The 21,284-nt window shown below is 26.7% G+C and overlaps 1 protein-coding gene across 1 annotated transcript; it reads right to left on the reverse strand.

Moving 5' to 3' along the window:
* Positions 1 to 1,800: 1,800 nt before the first annotated feature.
* Positions 1,801 to 18,754, reverse strand: LOC132952390 (peptide transporter family 1-like). The gene is made up of 15 exons (XM_061024683.1): positions 18,414 to 18,754; positions 12,576 to 12,648; positions 12,355 to 12,496; positions 11,370 to 11,462; positions 10,195 to 10,469; positions 8,264 to 8,346; positions 7,832 to 8,005; positions 7,259 to 7,510; positions 4,991 to 5,239; positions 4,806 to 4,909; positions 4,614 to 4,733; positions 3,067 to 3,163; positions 2,871 to 2,999; positions 2,688 to 2,795; positions 1,801 to 2,344 (listed from the first exon to the last, which is right to left on the reverse strand). The coding sequence occupies exons 1-15, from the start codon at positions 18,414 to 18,416 to the stop codon at positions 2,207 to 2,209; spliced, it is 2,040 nt and encodes a 679-aa protein (XP_060880666.1). The 5' UTR covers positions 18,417 to 18,754; the 3' UTR covers positions 1,801 to 2,206.
* Positions 18,755 to 21,284: the final 2,530 nt, after the last annotated feature.

The following is a 21,284-nucleotide window of genomic DNA, read 5'->3' on the forward strand; positions in this document are numbered from 1 at the left end:
TACTATTATACAGCATAAAAGTAAACGAAACAAAGGAAATTGTGCCTGAAGCCCGAATACCATATTATATTATAGAAATCGCTGTCCATTTTATTATTGAATCTTCATAAATAGTACAATCAATCAATACGATATGCCAACTAACTTTTCAAATATCTTAGCGGACACAACCTATTTTATTATAGCATAAGACGCATAAGCTATATTTCGGCCAAGAGATTGATTATAATAGGTAATCATGCAAATAGAGAGATATATGAGACTATAGAGTATAAACCCCCACCCACCCAAATTCAAGTCCTCACCAAGAAAATACCCACTAATACTTACCTACTAGGTAAATATAATTTTTTATTACTGTTTTGAAATTTTACTGAATAAAAATTATTGAAAAAAATGTTATTAAAAATGTTGTTTTTATGGCAGGCGCCTATAATAGGTATACAGTTTTTTTAATAGGTGTTATAGAATACAGACGATAAGAATTGTTATTTTTTCTACAGAAAATGCACTGAACAGGAAATTCGATAAGGGAACTATATATACGACCCAGCTTGAAACTAGGTATGTGTAATATTTTACCATACATATTATGTTTGTCAGCTTCTTCGTTTCCTTGATGGATTTAAAAGTATTGAATGTAAATTATGTAATATATTTATATATGTTATATTATGTAAATAATAATTGTATTATATTTTGGATAACCATAGTCGGGACTCGGGAATTCCGGCTTCCGGGTGCTAATGGGCTGTGCCCACGTTTTTCTAAATTCAATATTATCAATATTTTTAAAAATTGGGCATTTGCACCTGATAGTACCCAGTACTAGTGGTGCGCGATTATATCAATTAATCGTTTTTTTATTGATAATTTAATCGATTAAATGATTATTTTTAAATAATAGTTTATATTCGAAAAATCGATTAATCGTTAAAATAATCGGTTAATCGGTCTGTTATGGGTAGTTGGTGATTGATCGTTAAAATATATCGACTTACGAATATTCGATTATTCGTTATTATATCAATTACATTAATACCAAAAAATTAATCGATTAATCGATTAAGACCATAAATTATAAACAACAATCGATTATTTTTTTTATAGTATACTATAAATTATAATAATTTCTGTTATTCAAAACCGTTTCAAATAACACCTAGAAGTTTAGGAATGCAAACAAACAAATACTTACCTGTTAAAACACAAACCTGATGTTCTATCATCCTTTCTGCTGCAGTAAATTCATTATAAAATTCAACCATAATATGATATATTTTGTCTACCTGTGTTTTATGGCAATATACATATCATTTCGAGCTAAGTATACGCGAATTTTACAAACCTTTATGGCTTTATATAATAATATAATCGCAATAAATTTTAACCGATAACAATTTACAGGGACCAAAGTGTTATAATTTAATATTTCTAGAACTAATTATTCTAAAAATTGGTTATCCTAGCCTAAGTTATATCATATGTTGTGTGATTATGTGAATTGGCAGAGACAACGAATTTGATGGTAGTGAATATAATGGCGGGGACCTGAGCGATTCGGCCAATGACACACATTAACCGAGCATGTCAGATTCATACAGTGAACTATTTTTCTACTTATAGCCAGCTGCTAACATTTCTATATATAATAATCTTATAATTATATATTTTATATAATCTAAACTATAATTTAGATTACTGAGCTGACCAAAATTAAAGGAGGTAACTATACAGTATTTAATATAAATGTACAAAGTTGTATAAATAACTTAAAACAAAAAAAAAATCCACTACTCTTACTCAATTATATTTATCTTTTAATAAAAAAAATATAATTTTGCCATATCTTTTACGTACAATTACTAAAAATATGATATAAAATTTAAACAAACAAACAATACATTACATTTTATTTATTTTCAAAATATATTTAAATTAGTTTTAATATTCATTCATAGTAAAATACTAAAATAAAATATAGCAAGTATATTATGCTATATTATCTAAAATACAAAATAAATAATAAATATAATTACAAATAATTTAAGTTATTTATGTAACATAATAGATACATATTAAATAAAAACATATGTATTCGGGAATTTGAGTAGTAGCTTATACTTAAAATGTATACATAATAATTCAATTAATTAAAAATAAATTATCTCCAATATCATACAATATAAAAAAAAATAGTATACCTTTAGTTTTGCTTGGTTTGCTCATTGTGTGTAACGGGCACGGCGTCATTCAGATTTTTATATTTATACTTACAGCTCATTAAAATAAATATTAACATATCGAGCACCATTAGTCCAGCAAATAGCAAATATTCATAGGCCTAGAAAAATTTAAGATATAAACAAACACACACCAATACACGTGGTATATTATCAGTAGCACAATTTCAACGAATAAACATGGGGTGCTAAAGCCCCCTATTTTTCCAGTTAGTCTAATGATCACGAATCAAACCCATCCTCCTCTCCCCCACACATCACCAGCCCAATAAACATAAAACACATATTAATTTATTTGTATAAAATAATAAGATAACTAGCATAAGTTATGAGAGATAGCTGATTTTAAATTCAGAGGTTCTATAAACACACCAAAGTGCCCCCCCCCCCCCATATTGAGCATATTATGTTATATTATGTACAATTATAGTGATTTTTACGTACTTGATTTTCGAAATACCGTACTTCAGACACGATCACTACCATTAGATTTCCAAACGCTACAGTCAACAAATTAACTGCTGCCAATAAGGATTTCATGCTTGTAGGTGCCTTTAAAATAATAATACTATATGTATTATTATATGCTTTAAATTATAGTATAAAAGTCATTAAAATTCAACTTACTTGAGTAAATGCAAATTCTAATGACGTGATCGAGAACATAATCTCTGCAGCGGTCATTACAATAATTTGAGGTAATTGCCATGCTATATGAATAAAATTACCTTTCTCTAAGACTACCAACTTTGAATCCTATAAATTATGTATTTAAAATAATTAAAATTCAATACTAAAAATTATGAAACCAACAAATACTTACTGTGTGTCCTGAATTACGTTGTAATACAAGTGTGTTTACACTAGCCGGTAACAAATTTAAATCTGAGATAAATTCGTTGTCTAAAAAGGCTTTATATCTGAAAAGTTAGGTAATCAGATGTTTAATGAATGTTTATATCAACTATCGAAATAGCTATAACAGAGTTTTTAATTTAAATAAACATACTTCACACGTAATCGTGTTTTTTATAATAGCCTATCAATAAACTAACCTATTTATTTTAACTATAGAAGTACTAAGTACCTACATGATACTTGTTACTTTCATTGAATTTAATATTTTTTGTGTATATAATGTTTAAGTACCTACCTACAACATAAATACATAATATGTAATATTATTACATACACATTTTTTTCAGTTTACCATTTTTATCTCTATATAATTCAACATAATTAATATTATTAATATTTCCGGCAATTACCTATATTTGTTTAAAAAAAGAACAGTAAACACATAATTCAAAGCTGATAGCCCTTGTACCCAAAGCATGTAGTATAATAATATAACTTAAATAAAATTTAATATAGTACCTACAAGGTGATCGATTCAAGTGTCACACTCATTATAGTTTTTTTTTTTAATTTGAATTAAAGGCTTCAACTGCTTAAGTCATTAGCCAACAGTTAAAAATATTATTTTTACATAATTTGCAAAACATAATCTTTTTTAAAATTTCTTATCGTTGTCATTCTTTAAAGTTTAAGTGTTTATTATTTTGAATGACTACGTCTATATATTTTTAAGTTTCATATTCTGAAGCAGAACATTTTGAGGGATTTCACTTTACCAATCATCTAAACTTTAAACTTTAAATACTTGTATAAGCTAGAAGTATTATAAGTAGAACTAATTAAATACTCATATAAAATTTAACTTGTATGCATCGAAGTACTCAGAAAAATATTCTGCTTAGGAATATGAAATAAAAATTGTGAAGTCATTAAAAAGTAAACAACTTAAAAAATGATACCTACCTGATAAGAAATTGTGAAAAATAAATTTGTTTTTTCAAAAATGTTAATACTTTTCAAAATAATGAGTGAAGGCATTTAAATGGATCACTGATCACTCTGTATATATTATATAAATACAAAATAACAATATAATATATAAATATTAAATATGCATATTGTATACCTAATCAATTATGATGCATACAGTTTAATCAAACCATTGATTGCTAAACAAATATAGTCAAAATCTATAGTAATTTAACGATAATTTACATGTGTTAATAACATTTTTACACAAATCTAAATTGTATTTATTTATATTTGTATAATTGATGAACGTGAGCTTATTCAACTACCTAATCAAACAATAGCTCTAAAAAGTCCAATATGATATTATTAAGTTATAAATTAGTTTTAAAATATGATGGTTAAGTTTCTCAAATTAAAATATATAATATATAATTATAATATATCATAATGTTTATCTCGCCACTAAGAAAATTATTGATAAGAATTTTTAAAAAAAATTTGAAATTTTTAATGTGCAAAACAATATCATTTATAACTTACTTTCCAATGGGTACAGTGTTTGTTGTTAAGGATTTTAAATTGATTTCAGTTACAGTGTTGTTGTTATCCGTATCTTTGAGTGTCAAAACTTTATGAGATAAATCATCGCTGTTTAAAATTCTATAAAAATAATATGGATTAAAATAACATACAATTATAGGTACAACTAATCATAACTTAAAATGTATTTACCTTAAAACCGGACTGCCGTTCTTAGGTTTAGCTAAGTCATCAAAATAACCAATTCTTTTTAATTCAAGATTGTCTTTTAAGCGAGTTAAAAAATATGACGTTGCCTATAATTTTTAATAATAATTGAATTTTTTGTTACATATCTAAAGATCTATGAGTTATTAATATAATTTTTTCAAGCCAACCTTTCCTTCTACAATGGAAACACTACTCGTCAAATTTAATGTTGACAAATTCGGAGAACATGAAGGATCAGCGATAAAAACAATGGGAAACGAAGTTTCGTTAGAAGTTGGTGTATATCTTATCTCTAATGTTTCAAGAGAACTTAATTTGTAGACGGGTAAGTTTGTTGAATTTATTGTTATGTTACAATCAAATCCGTTAAAAACTCTTAAATGACCTTCGCCATCTGATAATTGGATCGATTCACCCTAAAATAATAAATCACGTTTAAATTATTAATATTTTATATGATATTTATAAAGCGGGGTATCATAAATCATAATTGACATATTGTAATATATACGTAATGTGAATAAATTGTGATATTAAATGTGAAACTACGAAATCATTCGATACAACAATTCTGAGTTTAGTATAGTGTTTATAAAATTATTTAAATATTATATTCATCTTAATGTGCTTAAAAAAATAATAGGTACTTATAATTTAAAAAAGGTGGGTAAGTGGATGTCGCTCTGCTGTACAGTAGGTTACAAGTGGGTCACTGTAATGGATGGTGTTAAATTTGAATTCAATGATATAATATCACTGTATAAGAAAAACTATTCTGAGCGAAAACGGTCAGTCAGCCTATGATATTACCAAGTATATTTGATGATATTATTGTAAATAAAGTCATTTATATATAACCTATTTACGTTGAGCCTTGTTTTCAATTTTCAATCCTTAGCTATAAAAGTTGAACATTTTATACATTTTTAACTACAAAATAATTATTAATTTATAAATTTGATAAATGTTGTTAAAATTTGAACTTTAAATGATTATAAAAAAAAATTGTGCCTATGTATTTTTAATATTTTTCAACTGCTATTAGAACGATCAGGAGCCTTATATTTTCACGCTTTTTTACCCAACAAATAAAATTTTATTGATATTTATAGAAAAAAAAACTAAAAAAATTAAAAACTGACTATATCCGTAAACAGCTCAAAAAGAGTCAAATTATTTTAAAAATTTTATCGTGTAAAGAAAATGCTAATACAAACATTCACTGAAATTTTGAAGTATCACAGTCATACGTTTTTTAATTACAACAAAATAAGAAAATCGTTACACGAGAAATCGAGTGAATATCAAATGTTGTAAAAATATGAATTTCAAACGCTCATAAAAATTTAATTTGACTTTCTTGTAGACAATTTTTTTTGATGAAGGTAGACAAACTTATGGATAATCTTGTATTACATTTTCAAATCTTAGATTTAAAAAGAAAATTTTTTATGAATTCTCAACTCAAAATAATTTGCTAATTTTCGTGATTTCTCCGTATTTTGTCAAGATTTGAACTTTAAATGCTTATAAATAAAAACTGTGACTGAGGATTTTTAATTTTTTTCATCTGCCTTTGAAACAATCACCTAGGAGGAGCCTTCTATTAAATGTTCAAGCTTTTTTACTCAACAGATAAAATTTTATTGATATTTATAGAAAAAAAAACTAAAAAAAATGAAAACCGAAAAATATCTCAAAATAAGTCAAAATATTTGGAAAATGTTATGGTGTATAGAAAATGCTAATATAAACATTCAGTCAAAATTTCATGTACCTGCAGTCATTTGTTTTAGAGTTGCACCATAAACCAAAATCGATTTTCTCGAAAACAGATTTCGCGTAAAAATTTCCGTTTTCCCTTAATTTTTCTTTTGTTTTTCACGTCGCGTTTGAAAATTACTGAGAAATGTTTACTTTTGACCCCACCCCCCCCCCCCCCCAAAAAAAAAGTACCAACTAGATTCACTTTCCTATCAGAAAAGTTACTGTTGAAGAAAATCCAAGCACTTTTACTGTCCTAAAAGGTGATGACAGACACAAAAAAAAATAAAAAAAAAACACACATCATTGTAAAATCAATACATTCATCGCTTCGTTCAGAATCTAAAATTTAACTTACTTACTATTTTAAGATTTTAATTTATATCAAGAATAAGTCAATTCTTTAAAATTTATATAAATTATGCCATTTGAACTTTTGGCATAAATCCATGTACATTGTACTGTCTTGTTCTTGTATAAGAAATCGTTCTCGATCTGTACGTACGCTCAATACCTACCCAATACATATCTACTATCTAGTCTCTATAGCTATTATATTATGTTGGCAAGTGCCTATACGCTATACTATACTTAATCTAAAATGTATTTGTTCAGCTAATTATTATCTACTTAACGTATCACACTATCACGTAATACATATATGTACTTACAATAATCTTGTTCTGTACAACAGCTGATAGCACAAATGCCACAGCGGCAAGAAAACCACCTAATGAGATTTTTTGTAATGGTTTTTTAATGCCGATCTTGGCTAATAGAGGATAAACAACGGTTTCGAAAACCGGAATAAATAATAAAACGAGAAGTGGATTCATCACTTGCATTTGATCAGGCTTCATTGTCCAGTTGAGAAAATTAATTCTACCATTCATCAAAGTAGCTTGTAATGTCCAGCGAGAACCCTAGAAGGTTTTTCAACAAAATACAATACTACACTGTATGATTTATATTATAGCTAAAATAAATATAAATAATATAAAGAAGAGGTATTCTGTAAAATGTTGTTATTGTTTAAAAATAACATTAAAATACTTAAAATGATTATAGATACTATTAGTATAATTGAAAAATTTAAATAAAAAAACTAATTTTAAAAATAGATTAGTTTAACTAGGTACCTCCCATTATTATTTAATTGATTCATTTTAATAATATAAATAATTAGTCATTTTTCTGATAAAAATAAAATTATAATAATAATGATAACGATTAGTAATTCTTACTTGTTGATCAAATAAAGCCCAGAAGAATGGGAACGGAATAAATAAATACATCACATCTAGAGCACCGCGTATATCTAAAATTTCTTTTTCTGAAAACTTGTCGTCTGCATAATTCAACCAATGACTTTTTTTGGAATTCGATGAAACATATGATAGCCTTCTTTTTATTGCATGCTATACATAGTAATATTATAAAAATGTATTAAGTATATTATATATTGTATATTATCAATTCTAGTTGTAAAATGAAGTCTGTATTATAATTTGTCTAGAATAAATATAATGTTAATAGTTTTCAGTAACGATTATACTTTGATACGATTAAATCATTTGTATAAATAATTATGACGTTGGTACTGTATTTCCGAATATTAGTATTTGAATCTGTTTTAGAATGAATTACATTTAGAATATGTAAAAATAAAAACTTACATAAATACACGAAAAAGATGTTACAATGACGTTCGATTCTGGTTTTTTTATCTTATATAATCGTTTACCACATACGAAAATAACTAGTTTAAAATAAAAAAATATACAATATATTAATGAAAAGGTAACACAATTATTGTATGAATGTATAATACTAATATAGGCTTAAATTATAAGGTGATAATAGCTCTACCACTGAAAAAATACAGAGTAGACAAAATGTTGCGTTGTCCGTGCCAAAGATTTGTTTTTTTATTTATAAATATATTTGTAAAAAAATATGTCATATGTCCACTAATTATAATAGCAATTTAATAGGTATATGTAACCAATGGTAACCTTTTTAATAAACAAAATAAAAATTCTTTTTTCGTGAGGTGAAAAAAAATCTAAGTGCGAACCCCTTAGCTACCAGCTATAGCGGTTAAAATATAAGCTTTAAACACCCTCCAATAATGTCTCAAGGAATCTATTGATATAACTTTTATTGAAAACGTTGCATTAGTTTTTGAGTCTATTAACTTCGGATAATCCAACAATCAAAATCCATTTTTAGCTTTAGTGTATAATCTGACTTCGCCAGTGAAAAAATTAAAAAAATATAAAATGGAGTGCTGCATAGGTTTATCTTGGATTTTGTGTACTCCGGTTCACGGACAAATCGGCGTCGGTGTACCTCGCTTGGTGAACTAATTTGACCGAGATAATTAACCTAACCTAACCTAACCGAGACAATCCGCCTGTGTCGCTTGGTATAAATTGGAAGTGGTTCAACCTACTCTCTAAACTTTCCTGATATCTCTAAGAACAATTTAAAATTTTCACTAAATCAGTCAATTAGTTTTTGTATATATAAGCTACAAACATAAATTCAATATAATTTCTTAATTCGAGGCCATAAAAGGACGATTTGATGTATGGTTTTATCTCATCTGCCCGAGTATCTACCTAATAACCATTTATATATATAAAAAAAATTCTAATGTCTTAGCTATTACTACAACAGTATAATTTGCATGAGTAACAAATGGGAAACCAATTGTAAACAAAAAAATTTCAATTTTTATCGGTAATCTCAAAGCCTTTGAAGAGAAATCTGTTCCGGGCAACTTTTCTAATTTTTATTTCCGTAAAATCCTTATTCGGTCAATATTACGAACGTTTAAAAAAAAATTAGCCAATCAGTCAAGCTATTTAAAGTGTTTAACTTTCAAGAGTTTCTTCTGAATTCAGACTCTCTTCTTCGCTCAGAGCCCTAGTTATGCTGCAATCTTGCTCGTCATACTCGAGTATGGTTTCGTTCTATGGGACCCTTATATTGCTACCTATCGGCAATCATCTATTTTCTAGAGAGAGTTCTAACGTGCTTCCTATCCTTCACCGATTTTGCTCCGAATATTCCCCACCTCATTCATGTACTCAATCATACTGCACGACTACAGAAATTCCCCTGTTCTCCTTGAGTTAGGCTTGTCAAGCCTAGCTGATTGATGAATTGATGCAAACTTACGATTCATAGATAAATTTGTAAATGGCTCATCTGATGCGTCTTCTCTTCTCTCCCATGTTAACTTCCAAGTTTCTCAACGTTCCACTCACTCCCTCGCCACTTATGTTTAATCCAAACGTGTTAAGAATTATTGCCACAATCGTCCAATGGCCGTTTAATGCATCTAACCAATATATCTTCTACCAACAACCTGTGCCTAATGCACAATCACTACTACCAAAGTAAAATACTCGCGCATTATTATATATTATATTATTGTTCGTTTTTCTGTACTGTTGGGCTTTGCCCGTTGTTAATATTATGTACAATAAAAATAAAATAAAATAATTTGTTTAGTTAATGGTGTACACTCTGAAAAAAATATTCTAAGCAGAAAATCAATTTACTCGAATATTATATGTAATAATTAAATGTTACTTACAAATTGCTATTAACATTAGCACAGCAGGTACACCAAAAGCTAAGGGGAAACATGAAGTTCGGCCGAAACATTGTACGCCTTTTCTTAGCTCCGGTGTTACTGATGTTGATATAAGAGATCCTGCGTTGATAGAAAAGTAAAATATGGAAAAGAACTTTTGTAGATAAACTTCTTGTGCAGGAAGGTCGAATTGATCACCACCAAATGATGAAACACATGGTTTTATTCCACCTGTACCAATTGCAATTAAAACTAATCCCAGCAGTGCTAAGTATCTATGAAATAAAAAGATACTATTTTAAAATAACTCATAAAATATATCAATATTATATTATAAATTAAAACAATTCATGCAATCATACTTTAGAAAAATATCATTAAAATATATTATAATATAATATGATGTATAAAACATTTTAATTTTTAAGTCTCCTTAAAAATTAAAAAATCCAATTATAATATGTAGATATCTACCTACTTGCCACTTATACCAACAGCTGGTAATATAGGTACCTACCGTATTCATTAGCTGATCCTACTAAGTACCTACTAGGTATAATAAATAACCTATTACATAACCCGCAAAATAATTGCTTTTCGTGAATTGCCATTATATTTAGAAACTTATCAAGCATCATAAAAATTGGTAAACTACTAAACTATGATATTATAGTATATTATATTAAATATATTGACAAATTGTTAAAACAGAAGTGATATAAATATAATTATATATCCATCTAAATATCCACTTAATGATAATCGTTATGATGGTTTGAATAATTATAGAAACATAAAATATTGAAGTTGAACTAGTAATTAATGTTTATTTTTTAATCACCATTATGTAGACTATAACAATTCATACATATTTTGAGACTTTGAGAGCTGAACATATTTTCATAATCATTATTCATTATAAATTTATGATATAGATTTGTGCTACTATCAATAGTCAATAATAAGTTGTATGATAAATTGTATGTTTTTATCATTGGGACAACCATAAGGGTTTAATTGCCCGTTATTAAAAATTATAAAAAAATAATTTTTTTTGAATATTTATTTCCAGAATAGTATTACCTAGGTAGTAAGTACCTACATTTAGTCAAACAAATTATTGTAATGACTGTAAAAAAAATTGATTTTATAATAGAAATATTATTATTTGTTACCTTTGGTTGCTTAAACTAAATGAAACTGCCAAAGATGACCCAGTTATGACTAAATTTCCAACAGCGTAAATTAGTGAAAGATATACTATAGTCCTGAAAAAAAGAATACGTTTATGAAAAATACATTTAACACACAATATATTAAAAAAAAAATGATAGGATTTTTCCTTATTTTTATTAAAAGAAATTATTAATCATACATTAATAATCTATATATATAAATACTTATACAACTATGTATATAATAAGCTAACAATTTAGTGGTACATAGCCACATAGGAATTAGGATATATTAACTATAATTATTCAAAGATGTCTAACTCAGGTTTTTTTCTGGTAGTTTTAAGTGTACAATCTATGAGCCCATTTGAGTTCAAGACGTTGAGAAGGAATATGTACAGGTATATTAAGGGAAAGTAACAGCTGATGGGTTAGAAATTAGAATATTTTAATATGAAATATTCGTAGTATTAGCAGGAAGCAAGTAATGGAAATAGATGGGTAATTGGGTTCTAAGGTCGTAAACTCGTAATAGTTTAAACTGTAAAATGTAAATATTGAGATTGTTAATGTATCGCAGAGATATTGTTTTGAGATAAAATCTGATGGATTAAAAAGGAATATTGGAAGTGAGTTTGTGTTGGAAACTTGTGCTGAGTCCTATAGTTGGATAATAAAAATTTTAAAACAACAAAACAATTTTTAAAAATATTAGTTAACATTTTAAACGTTAAAAATATAAATCAATTTAAATGTGAAGAAACCAAAAAATAGTTTAAAAGGCTAAGTTTATTAAAAAAGCAAAATAAAATGACATGATCATTTCATACACAAGTTAACCAAAGTTATAAATTATAATTATTGATATACATAGTTTCATATTAGAACAATAGAAAGAAAATACCTACAACATCCGAACTCTATATACCAATTATGAATTTTTTAATGTATCATTCATAACTACCTTTTAATGTACTATACTTACTTGAATTTTCCTAAGAAAGAATCGGATAAAATAGCTCCAAATAGTGGTGAAAAATACGCCATAAAGACAGCCATGTGATAAATAATAGTGGATTCGTCTTCATCGTATTGCAATATTGATGTAAGATATAATACTAAAACAGCTAATATACGAGACAATACATTCATAAATGAGAAAATCAAAAACTATTATTTTATACTATTAAATGAAAATATAGGTACTTCGAAGTCCATAGTAGGAAAATCGTTCACAAAACTCTGTGCAGATTATAAACCACACTGACTTTGGATATGCCTGTAAAAATATCAATCAAATATAAATTAACCACAATTACAATATTTTTTTATAAAACACGATAAACATTTATGAAAAATAATTGCGATATCTTATTAGAGTTATTTGTTATTTTTTTTTTATATATATTATATTATTATGTTTGAATATTTTCTCATAACGATTTTTGTTCCGCTTATAATTTTAGTTTTTGAATGAAGAGGTCGCCACAGTGCCACACCCGCAAATTTTTGTGGTCAACAATTCCAATTTTGTGAAGTATTTTGTGTCCTCTTAAGTATCACAGCCGTATATATTATTATTTATGAATATTAAATACAATGTAAAAAGAAAAAGGCACTAAAATAACTAATAATTGAAACCTGTAGGTACTTATCTACTTAAATTATTAATATACTGTTTACTGTTTACTTAATAAACAATACTCATCATATACGTCTTATAAATACTATAAGAAGTGTTTATATTAACTACATGTCTATATGACACAATATTTAATTTTTGTTTCATAAGAAAATTAAATATAAAAAAAACTAAACAAACGATTAAACTCTTAGTATATTTTTAAAAGTCTCAAACAATATAATTTCAATATTAAAAATGTGTGCAAGTGGGTGTCAGTGTGTCACTCTGTTCTACAATATGTGTCACAATATGTGTCCATAGGGGTCACTGTAATGGATGTGTTAAATTTGAAAACGAAAAACGATAACGAAGACGGCCTACATTAATAAGTAGGTTAGTAAGTATATTTTATGATATTATTGCTATTAAAGTAATTTATTTTACTATTAGACGTTAGTAATACAGTAGGTTTCCAAAATATTTTAAAATATCATTGTGTGTACACTAATAGATGTCAAGTATCCACGAATAATAATTGTAAATTACAACAAAATAACCAAAATCGTTAATCTTTGTTTAAATATCTAATTTCATCCAACTTTGAACTTAAAATATCTATAAAAAAAACTGTGTGAATATATAATTTAGATTATTCGGTTACAATATGGACTATTTATGAGAAACCTTGTTTTAAATTGTCAATCCTTTATTTTAGTTTATATTGGGTATAAACATAATAACGGTATACCGTTATTACTTATTAGTGTATATTTACGCTTTAATATTAGTCTACGCTAAACACAAATCTACTACCGGATTCTACATTTGACTGCTGATGTATTGATTATGGACAAATAACTTTTAGATTCTGAGTTAAACAAGAATTTAAATTAATTAGTTTTACAATAATCAATAATGGTTTTTTCTGTGGTCACTAAGGTACTCATTTGTACTTGTGTACACTTCGTAGTAAAATATAAGACAGGTCACCATTTTTATGTAAGTGAAATATTACGATTATCTAAGTTACATACCTACTTGATATTTATTAGTTATTAATAATATCTAATTTTTATACTTATTTAATAATATCTATAATAAATTAAAATAAGTATGTATCATCATTCTGCATTTATCAATTCGTAAGCAGAAAAGTATATTTTTTAGATATTTATTTTTATTTTTTTATAAATATAATATCGAAATAAATAACTTGTAAAATTAACTTTTTTAATTGGCTTTAATCTATTTTATTTAAAAAACTGATAATATTATACAGTTAGAATTATTTACCACTGATTATAAATTAATATAATATATAAATATAATTAACTCATCCGTGGACGATAGGAAGGAGTATTAAGGGTGAAGGTTTCTCCAATTTTCCGCAATTATTTTTCAAATTTTATATTTTAGTTGCCACCTTAATTATAATACTTTTCCACTAATTACCCATTTACGGGGGGGGGGGGGGGGGGGAGTGATAGGGTGTATTATATCGAAAAAATAACTTCACGGTAATGATTTTCGGGCCTTGTAGAATTGTTGGATATCTGAAAGAAGAAGACTTCCTACAAGCCGTATCAAACTCCGATATTTTTATTTAATTTCAAATAATATAATTTATAAAAAATGCCTAAAATTGTATTATTTTTGAAGACATATTAGGTATAAAGTTTGAGATTAAAATATTGAAAAATAGAGTTCGATGCAACCTGCGTAAAATAATACCCTCTATAAGTTAAAAAAAAATATCAAATTTGGTTGATTCTACAGAACAAGATCATTATTCCCGTAGAGCGTATTTTTGTGCATAAAATTACATTGGCACCGGGCGCCATAACGAACACGGTATTTCAAGGTTTTGTTATAGCAATCCTACTCACAATTTATAATAATTTACGTTACTGTGTCATGTAAACAATAAACCGGTTTACTAATCGCATAGATAATCTTCACGGAGAGTTTTGACCCATTCGCGAAAAAGAACACTTTCATTCGTGTATGAAATTGCTAATATTGTAAATATTGAATAACAATATGTTGTTATTAGTTATGACCTAATGGCTAATATTATGGTTATTTAATTCTCAATCTGATATTTAAAGATACAATTTTTGGAGGAATGTCCAAGCCCATGCCATACAATTTTGACTGTACTTTATTTAGTAATTAGTTATATTTTTTTTTATACTTTATATAGTATATATTATTAACGTAGGCGTTGTTTACTCCGTCAATATAATATTTTCTGATTTATTATTTGTTTGCAAATTATCCTCATATTGATGATTATAATAATTATAACTTATAAGTTATAAGTATAAAATAACAAATGGGCAGTGGCTAATATTATGTCCATAAATTTGGAAGGTGTTGGCAGTTGGTATAGATACTGATTCAGTTGACACCTGCCAAATAAGAGTACCCCCCCCCCTCAATAGGCATAGTTGACGCCCACACCTTCATCATAATATACATTGTACAAGGTAGTTTTATTAATTAATGAAATAATATTACTTTTACTCCAGGCTTATTATTTAACATTTATAAACAAAAATAAATGTATTACTATTTAGTATCTGTATATTATATTATTATATAGAATTTTTTTCTTCAGAAAGTGTTGCAATATAATGAATAATAATGATATTGTCAGTGTATGTTTATATTAATAAATACAACATTGACATCATTATTATATATTGACATACTTTACCTATAGCTATTATGGAGTATTTTCGTAGTCATTTAATCTAAAGATACTATAAAGGAGAGGTACCTACTGATAAATTTATGTGATGGTTACTACATACCTATTATAGGGATATCGATTACTTAATATTCCATAATTTAAATAATACAAATGATTAAATTAGTTACCGTTTAATAATTTAACTTGAGCAATGAGTAATATTTAGTAATTATTAGGTTTCGAGTGTACCTATCCTCGTTTAGTATGGAATATATTGATAACAGTTATTTAATGACTTGTAAATTGTAATTAATAATAAATTATACAAGTTAATACAAATGATGTACTGTACAATAAATTGTTGTGAATTAGTACGTTGTATAAAAAGCTAAGAATTAATCGAAATATTTTGAAAATTTCATTGATTAGGATAGTGGTATGGAATAAATATACCTTCATGGTTAAAAGTAAATTTCTTCAACACCTGAACTTCAAATATTTATAAAGAAGATAGTATACCTATATACTTATATAATGTTATGTATTTTTATATTTTTTTAAAGAAAGTACAACAAACATTGTATTAAATTGTCAAGCTGTAGGTATTAAAATTTTGCATTTTTAATTACAAAATAGATCAAAAAAACCGTAACTGTGGTTTTGATATTTTTAAGTAAAACTATTTAAAGAATATTTTCTTATAAGAACAACATTTGATGGAGTAAAATATTGTTACCAACATAAATCGAAAAAAAACTAACTGAAATTTGAATTATTTAAAAAATACCAACATAAATCCTTGATAAAAGTTTTGTTCCAACAGTAATTTCTTTTTAAATTTAAAGAAAAAAATTGATTTTTTATAAAACGTGTTACGTAAATATTTCTTGTTTTCCGTTGTTTTTTATAAGTTTTACCAAAATACTAAGAAAAGTACCTACTACAGAAATTTACTGGATTTTGACCCCAAAAAAGAGCAACTATGCTAAGGCCTAAGAGAAATCACCCTTAAAAGTTGAAATTGAAAACATTCTTCTCCAAAATTTGATGACAAACACATAAAAAAAAACACATTAGGTGTTTCAAGGCATATTTTCCTCCCCACCTCAGAATCAAAAATTAATGCCATTGCCTTTACTGTTCATACTAGAATATTTTTTATGTACGTAAATTATAATTTATTATAGGTTATACCAATTGCGGTTATAACAATAATTGTTATTATTACCTAATAAAAATTAATACTAATGATTACATAATTAAAGATAATAATTATGATTGAAATGTTAATAATAAGTTTGAAATCACGTTAATACGATTTTATTTTTGTTAACGGTGCATCTGAACTGAACATCAATAAATGTTTTAAAAGGTATGACACATAACAACAAATTATAATTTTAAGACATAAAGAAAACAATAATTAAAAATATGTAGGTACCTATGGCATTAGATTCATAAGACATCAATATACAAAATACGCAGACGTGAAAGTAGGTACCTGCATGGCTACATTAAATTTAATTGACATGTTTCTGTTGACTCTTGACTGTTCCACTTCAAATATAATTTAGAAACGTATTTACGCGTAGAGCGTATGCCATATTGGTACGTAAAGACATAAAGTCGTAAAGAAACAAATTAAAATTACAATAATAATGATTGAATAGATATAATTATTTATTAATATAAATTAATTCCGCTTGTTTCAACATAGAAAAAAAATTATACATTATATTCTAGGTATTTTACTAAAAATAAAACTATGTATAATACACCATGAATGATTGAAGAACTATCATACTTAGAACTTTCTTAGGTATAATTACTTTCTTGCTCCTACATTCTATGTTTTAGACGTATAAATAAAGCCTATTCAACTTCGAATATTTTGTTCAGTATAAATAATATTTTAGAATGGATTGTATTAGAAAAATGTAAGTATAAGATACAAAAAAAATATGATCAAAATTCTAATATCTTCATAAAACTATCTTCATGCACACATAATAATTATCACACCCAATAACATGTGATACAGCTGAATATGTTTTAAAATTTTATTAAAAAAATTATTAGACTGTCTGTAATAGATGGCTGCATTTTTATTCAAAATATTTTAATTTGTACCTAATTTGTTGGTGTGATTTTTGTGAAAACAAAATAATATGTAAAACTAAATTATTGATTTTCATATAGACATTTTACATTTTACTATTTACAGTTAAAATATTATGTAAGTGCTGGGGGTTATAGTTACGTATGAATGCCATTCGATATATTATTATGTGTGCGCAGTGAGCTGTATTAATTCACTGTGTCCACTTGAATCCGGGCAGGCTATACTTTGCACGGAGACTAGTAGAATGTCAGGATATCAATAAATGAAAAATTGGATTATTATTTATTAAAGTGATTATTCTTGTACATTGCCCAAAATATTCAGACATTGTGCACAGTGCCTGGGCATTGTAAAACAATGCCCTGATTTCCTACGTTTAGCATTTACATTTTGTAATTTATAAACTAATTATTTTAAATTAACTAATAAACAATAATTTACAAGATACCTATATTATAAGATTCAGTAAGCTAATACTGAATACAAACTGTTGTAGTTACCACTTACCGTGCGTAGATACCTACTAAACACTATAGTTATAATTAATATTGTATTAACAAATACTAAAACTAACGTGTAACAAAAATAAAACATTACACTTACCATTATTTATTATGTAGAAATATTGGTATTTTGTAGTAATAAAGTTTTCGAATGGATTTGTTTTACCATTTAGTTACAACAAAATGTTATCAAAATTAACATTTTTTATAATTTATAAAGCATCTTTATTAAATAATTTTATTCGAAAATTATAATGTAAAACCATTTTGTATCGATAAAATATAAAAAAACAACATAAGTTTATTTAAATTATTTTACTTTATTGTGGACGAATTAATACAATTAATTTTATGACAGACGACGAGCGTGAACAGTTCACTCTCTCTGATCTACAAATCATAACTGATAACTATTTGCCAGAGCGTAGACCTACAACGCGTTATACGGTATAACATAATTGAACAACGTAAAAATACAGATGCGAATTATCGAAACATATTTTATATTAGTCAAGGCCAAAACCTAGTTAAACACGAACTATAGTAATCCCCACTTTATAATTTATATACCTACCTAGCTAGTACTTATATCCCAAAATAATATAATGAGTGGGATCAGTGGGAGAATGAATATACCTATACTTACCTATACTTACAATATTGATAAAATGATTTAAATATTTTATTTTATAAAAATCGGTAATCGAAACTCGTCTTTGATTTATTATTATTTTAGGTAGGCAAAACAAGTGCTTATTAGACTGTTTACTGTTAAGTTAGGTAATGATACTAAAATTAGTGATGCAAGTATTAAGAAACAGGGAAGTGTCAAGTGAATCTCATCATTGAGTAGGTTGCTGCAGTAATGTACCTATGTGTTACAATTGAATTCAAAAACATTGCTATAGCTATCATTAACATATTACATAATATAACATAATATAAGTCAATACAGACGCCGTACCTTATAGAGCGTATGAATAAGTTAGTCGTATAAATATTAAATAACTTAAAATTAATTTCAACATTTTTTAAACGTTGACATTATTTATTTTTGTATTGTGTTCTATAATTATTGGTGACTGCCGACTGGCGCAAGTGCAATATGCATTGTTGTTAGTTTTTACTTTTCAACTCAGTCGTCGAAAAAACGATGTGATAAGTGAATTGTTGTGATTTGTGGATATTAATTGTGTAAACTGTAAATTATAACTTTTGCATTTTTCCTTAATTCCAATTTGTTATTATACTATCTATGCCTACTAACAAAGTAAAAACTAAGCAGGGCGTGCTCAATAGTGGGTGGGGGGGGGGCAGGGGTTCAAACCCACCGCATGGAGACTTGACAAATATATATTATGTTCTTATAACTATTGTATTTCTCAATTTTAAAACAGGCAATTTGCTATTTTATTTTTTCAAAATTCCTGGTAATCTAGGTAAAGGACCTAAGGCACTTAGTTAGATTCACAGCGAATACCAGAATACATAATACAACAGTTATACAAGTGATGAGTACACCCAGTGGTGTTCCCTTAGGCCCCGGGATATACATACGTATACGGTATATTCCATAATATTCCATTTGCGAAAAAAATTGTTTTGTGGCTAAATGAAAACCAATAAAAAAAATATATTTAAGTAATATTTAAGTAAATATATTTAATAGAATATTATTTATTCATTTACTTTTTGAAATAAATAAACATACCTATAACCTCATAGCCTCAACAAATTTGTTGTGAACAATGGAACATCACTGGGTGTAGGTAATAGTGTTGTTCATTTGTACAATGTATTTGGTTCATGTATTTATATACGTTGTAAAATATATGATGACTGATGAGTAAGCGTATAGTTTTTTTGTAAGTAAAATGTACCTATGTGTAAAATATATTATGTTCGAGTATAGCGATTTTTTTGTAAAAAATGGAGTAAGTATACTAAATTAGGGGCATCATATTTATGTTTGCTCTCCTTTACATTTTCCATTAATAATTATTAGTTAATACGGCCCTGACGCCTATCTTATATTATTTTATGATTTGTTATAGTTTCATATGTCTGTGCATGCTTTACTATGAGTCCTTCCCGGAAGTTTGTATAGGTACAATCATAATAAAATATATTGTAATTAAATAGTAAACAGTATATAGTTTTATACGCTGACAGGAAAAAAGTCTAAGGAAAAAAAGTCTGTTTAATAAAAAAAAAACTGTTTACTCTATATATTTACCTAGGCGAGAAAAAAGATCACTAATACAGTAATAACAGTTATCCGTTAACACATTACAAATATTCTTATCAGCTATAAATCTATAGTTAAATTGTAGTGAATATAATGACTAATACCTACTACAAATATATTCAAATTATGTTCTATGATTTATTTACCTATTTATACCTACATATTATAATAATTAATTACTATTTTCTGTAGCTGTAAAATTTTTTAGGTAGGTATACAAATACATATACGACCATAGGCCATAGGGTATCTATATATTTGAAGGGGCGTCCGGGAATGTAGGCCACTACAATTAACCTTTTTTAAAAAGAAGTACGGTAACTGGGTCATTATGTTGGACACAGCTTTGTATACGAGAAATACATACATAGCTCCATCCATTGTATATGATCTAAGCTGGTAAAGCTGCCGTTCGCGGTTTAGTCGTCGGTACCCGACGATTTATATTAAATTAAAAGTTAGAAATTAATTAATGAAGTAATGTCATAGACAACTATGCCATATATACTTACTTACATGATTAAATATGCATTGATTCATCCTAATGAATATTTTTATCAATTAATATTTGTAGCCATTTAAAATTATTTTTCAAAGAACTGTAACAAGTCATCAGTATTTGAGGACACTTTTGATGATGTTCTGGATAATAGTGCCAGATTATTAATATTTTTTTGCAGTGAACACTGAACATAAAAGCGAAATTGTAATGTTTATTCTTAA

Source organism: Metopolophium dirhodum, chromosome 9 (genome assembly GCF_019925205.1).
Source record: "Metopolophium dirhodum isolate CAU chromosome 9, ASM1992520v1, whole genome shotgun sequence".
Taxonomy (NCBI): Eukaryota; Metazoa; Arthropoda; class Insecta; order Hemiptera; family Aphididae; genus Metopolophium; species Metopolophium dirhodum.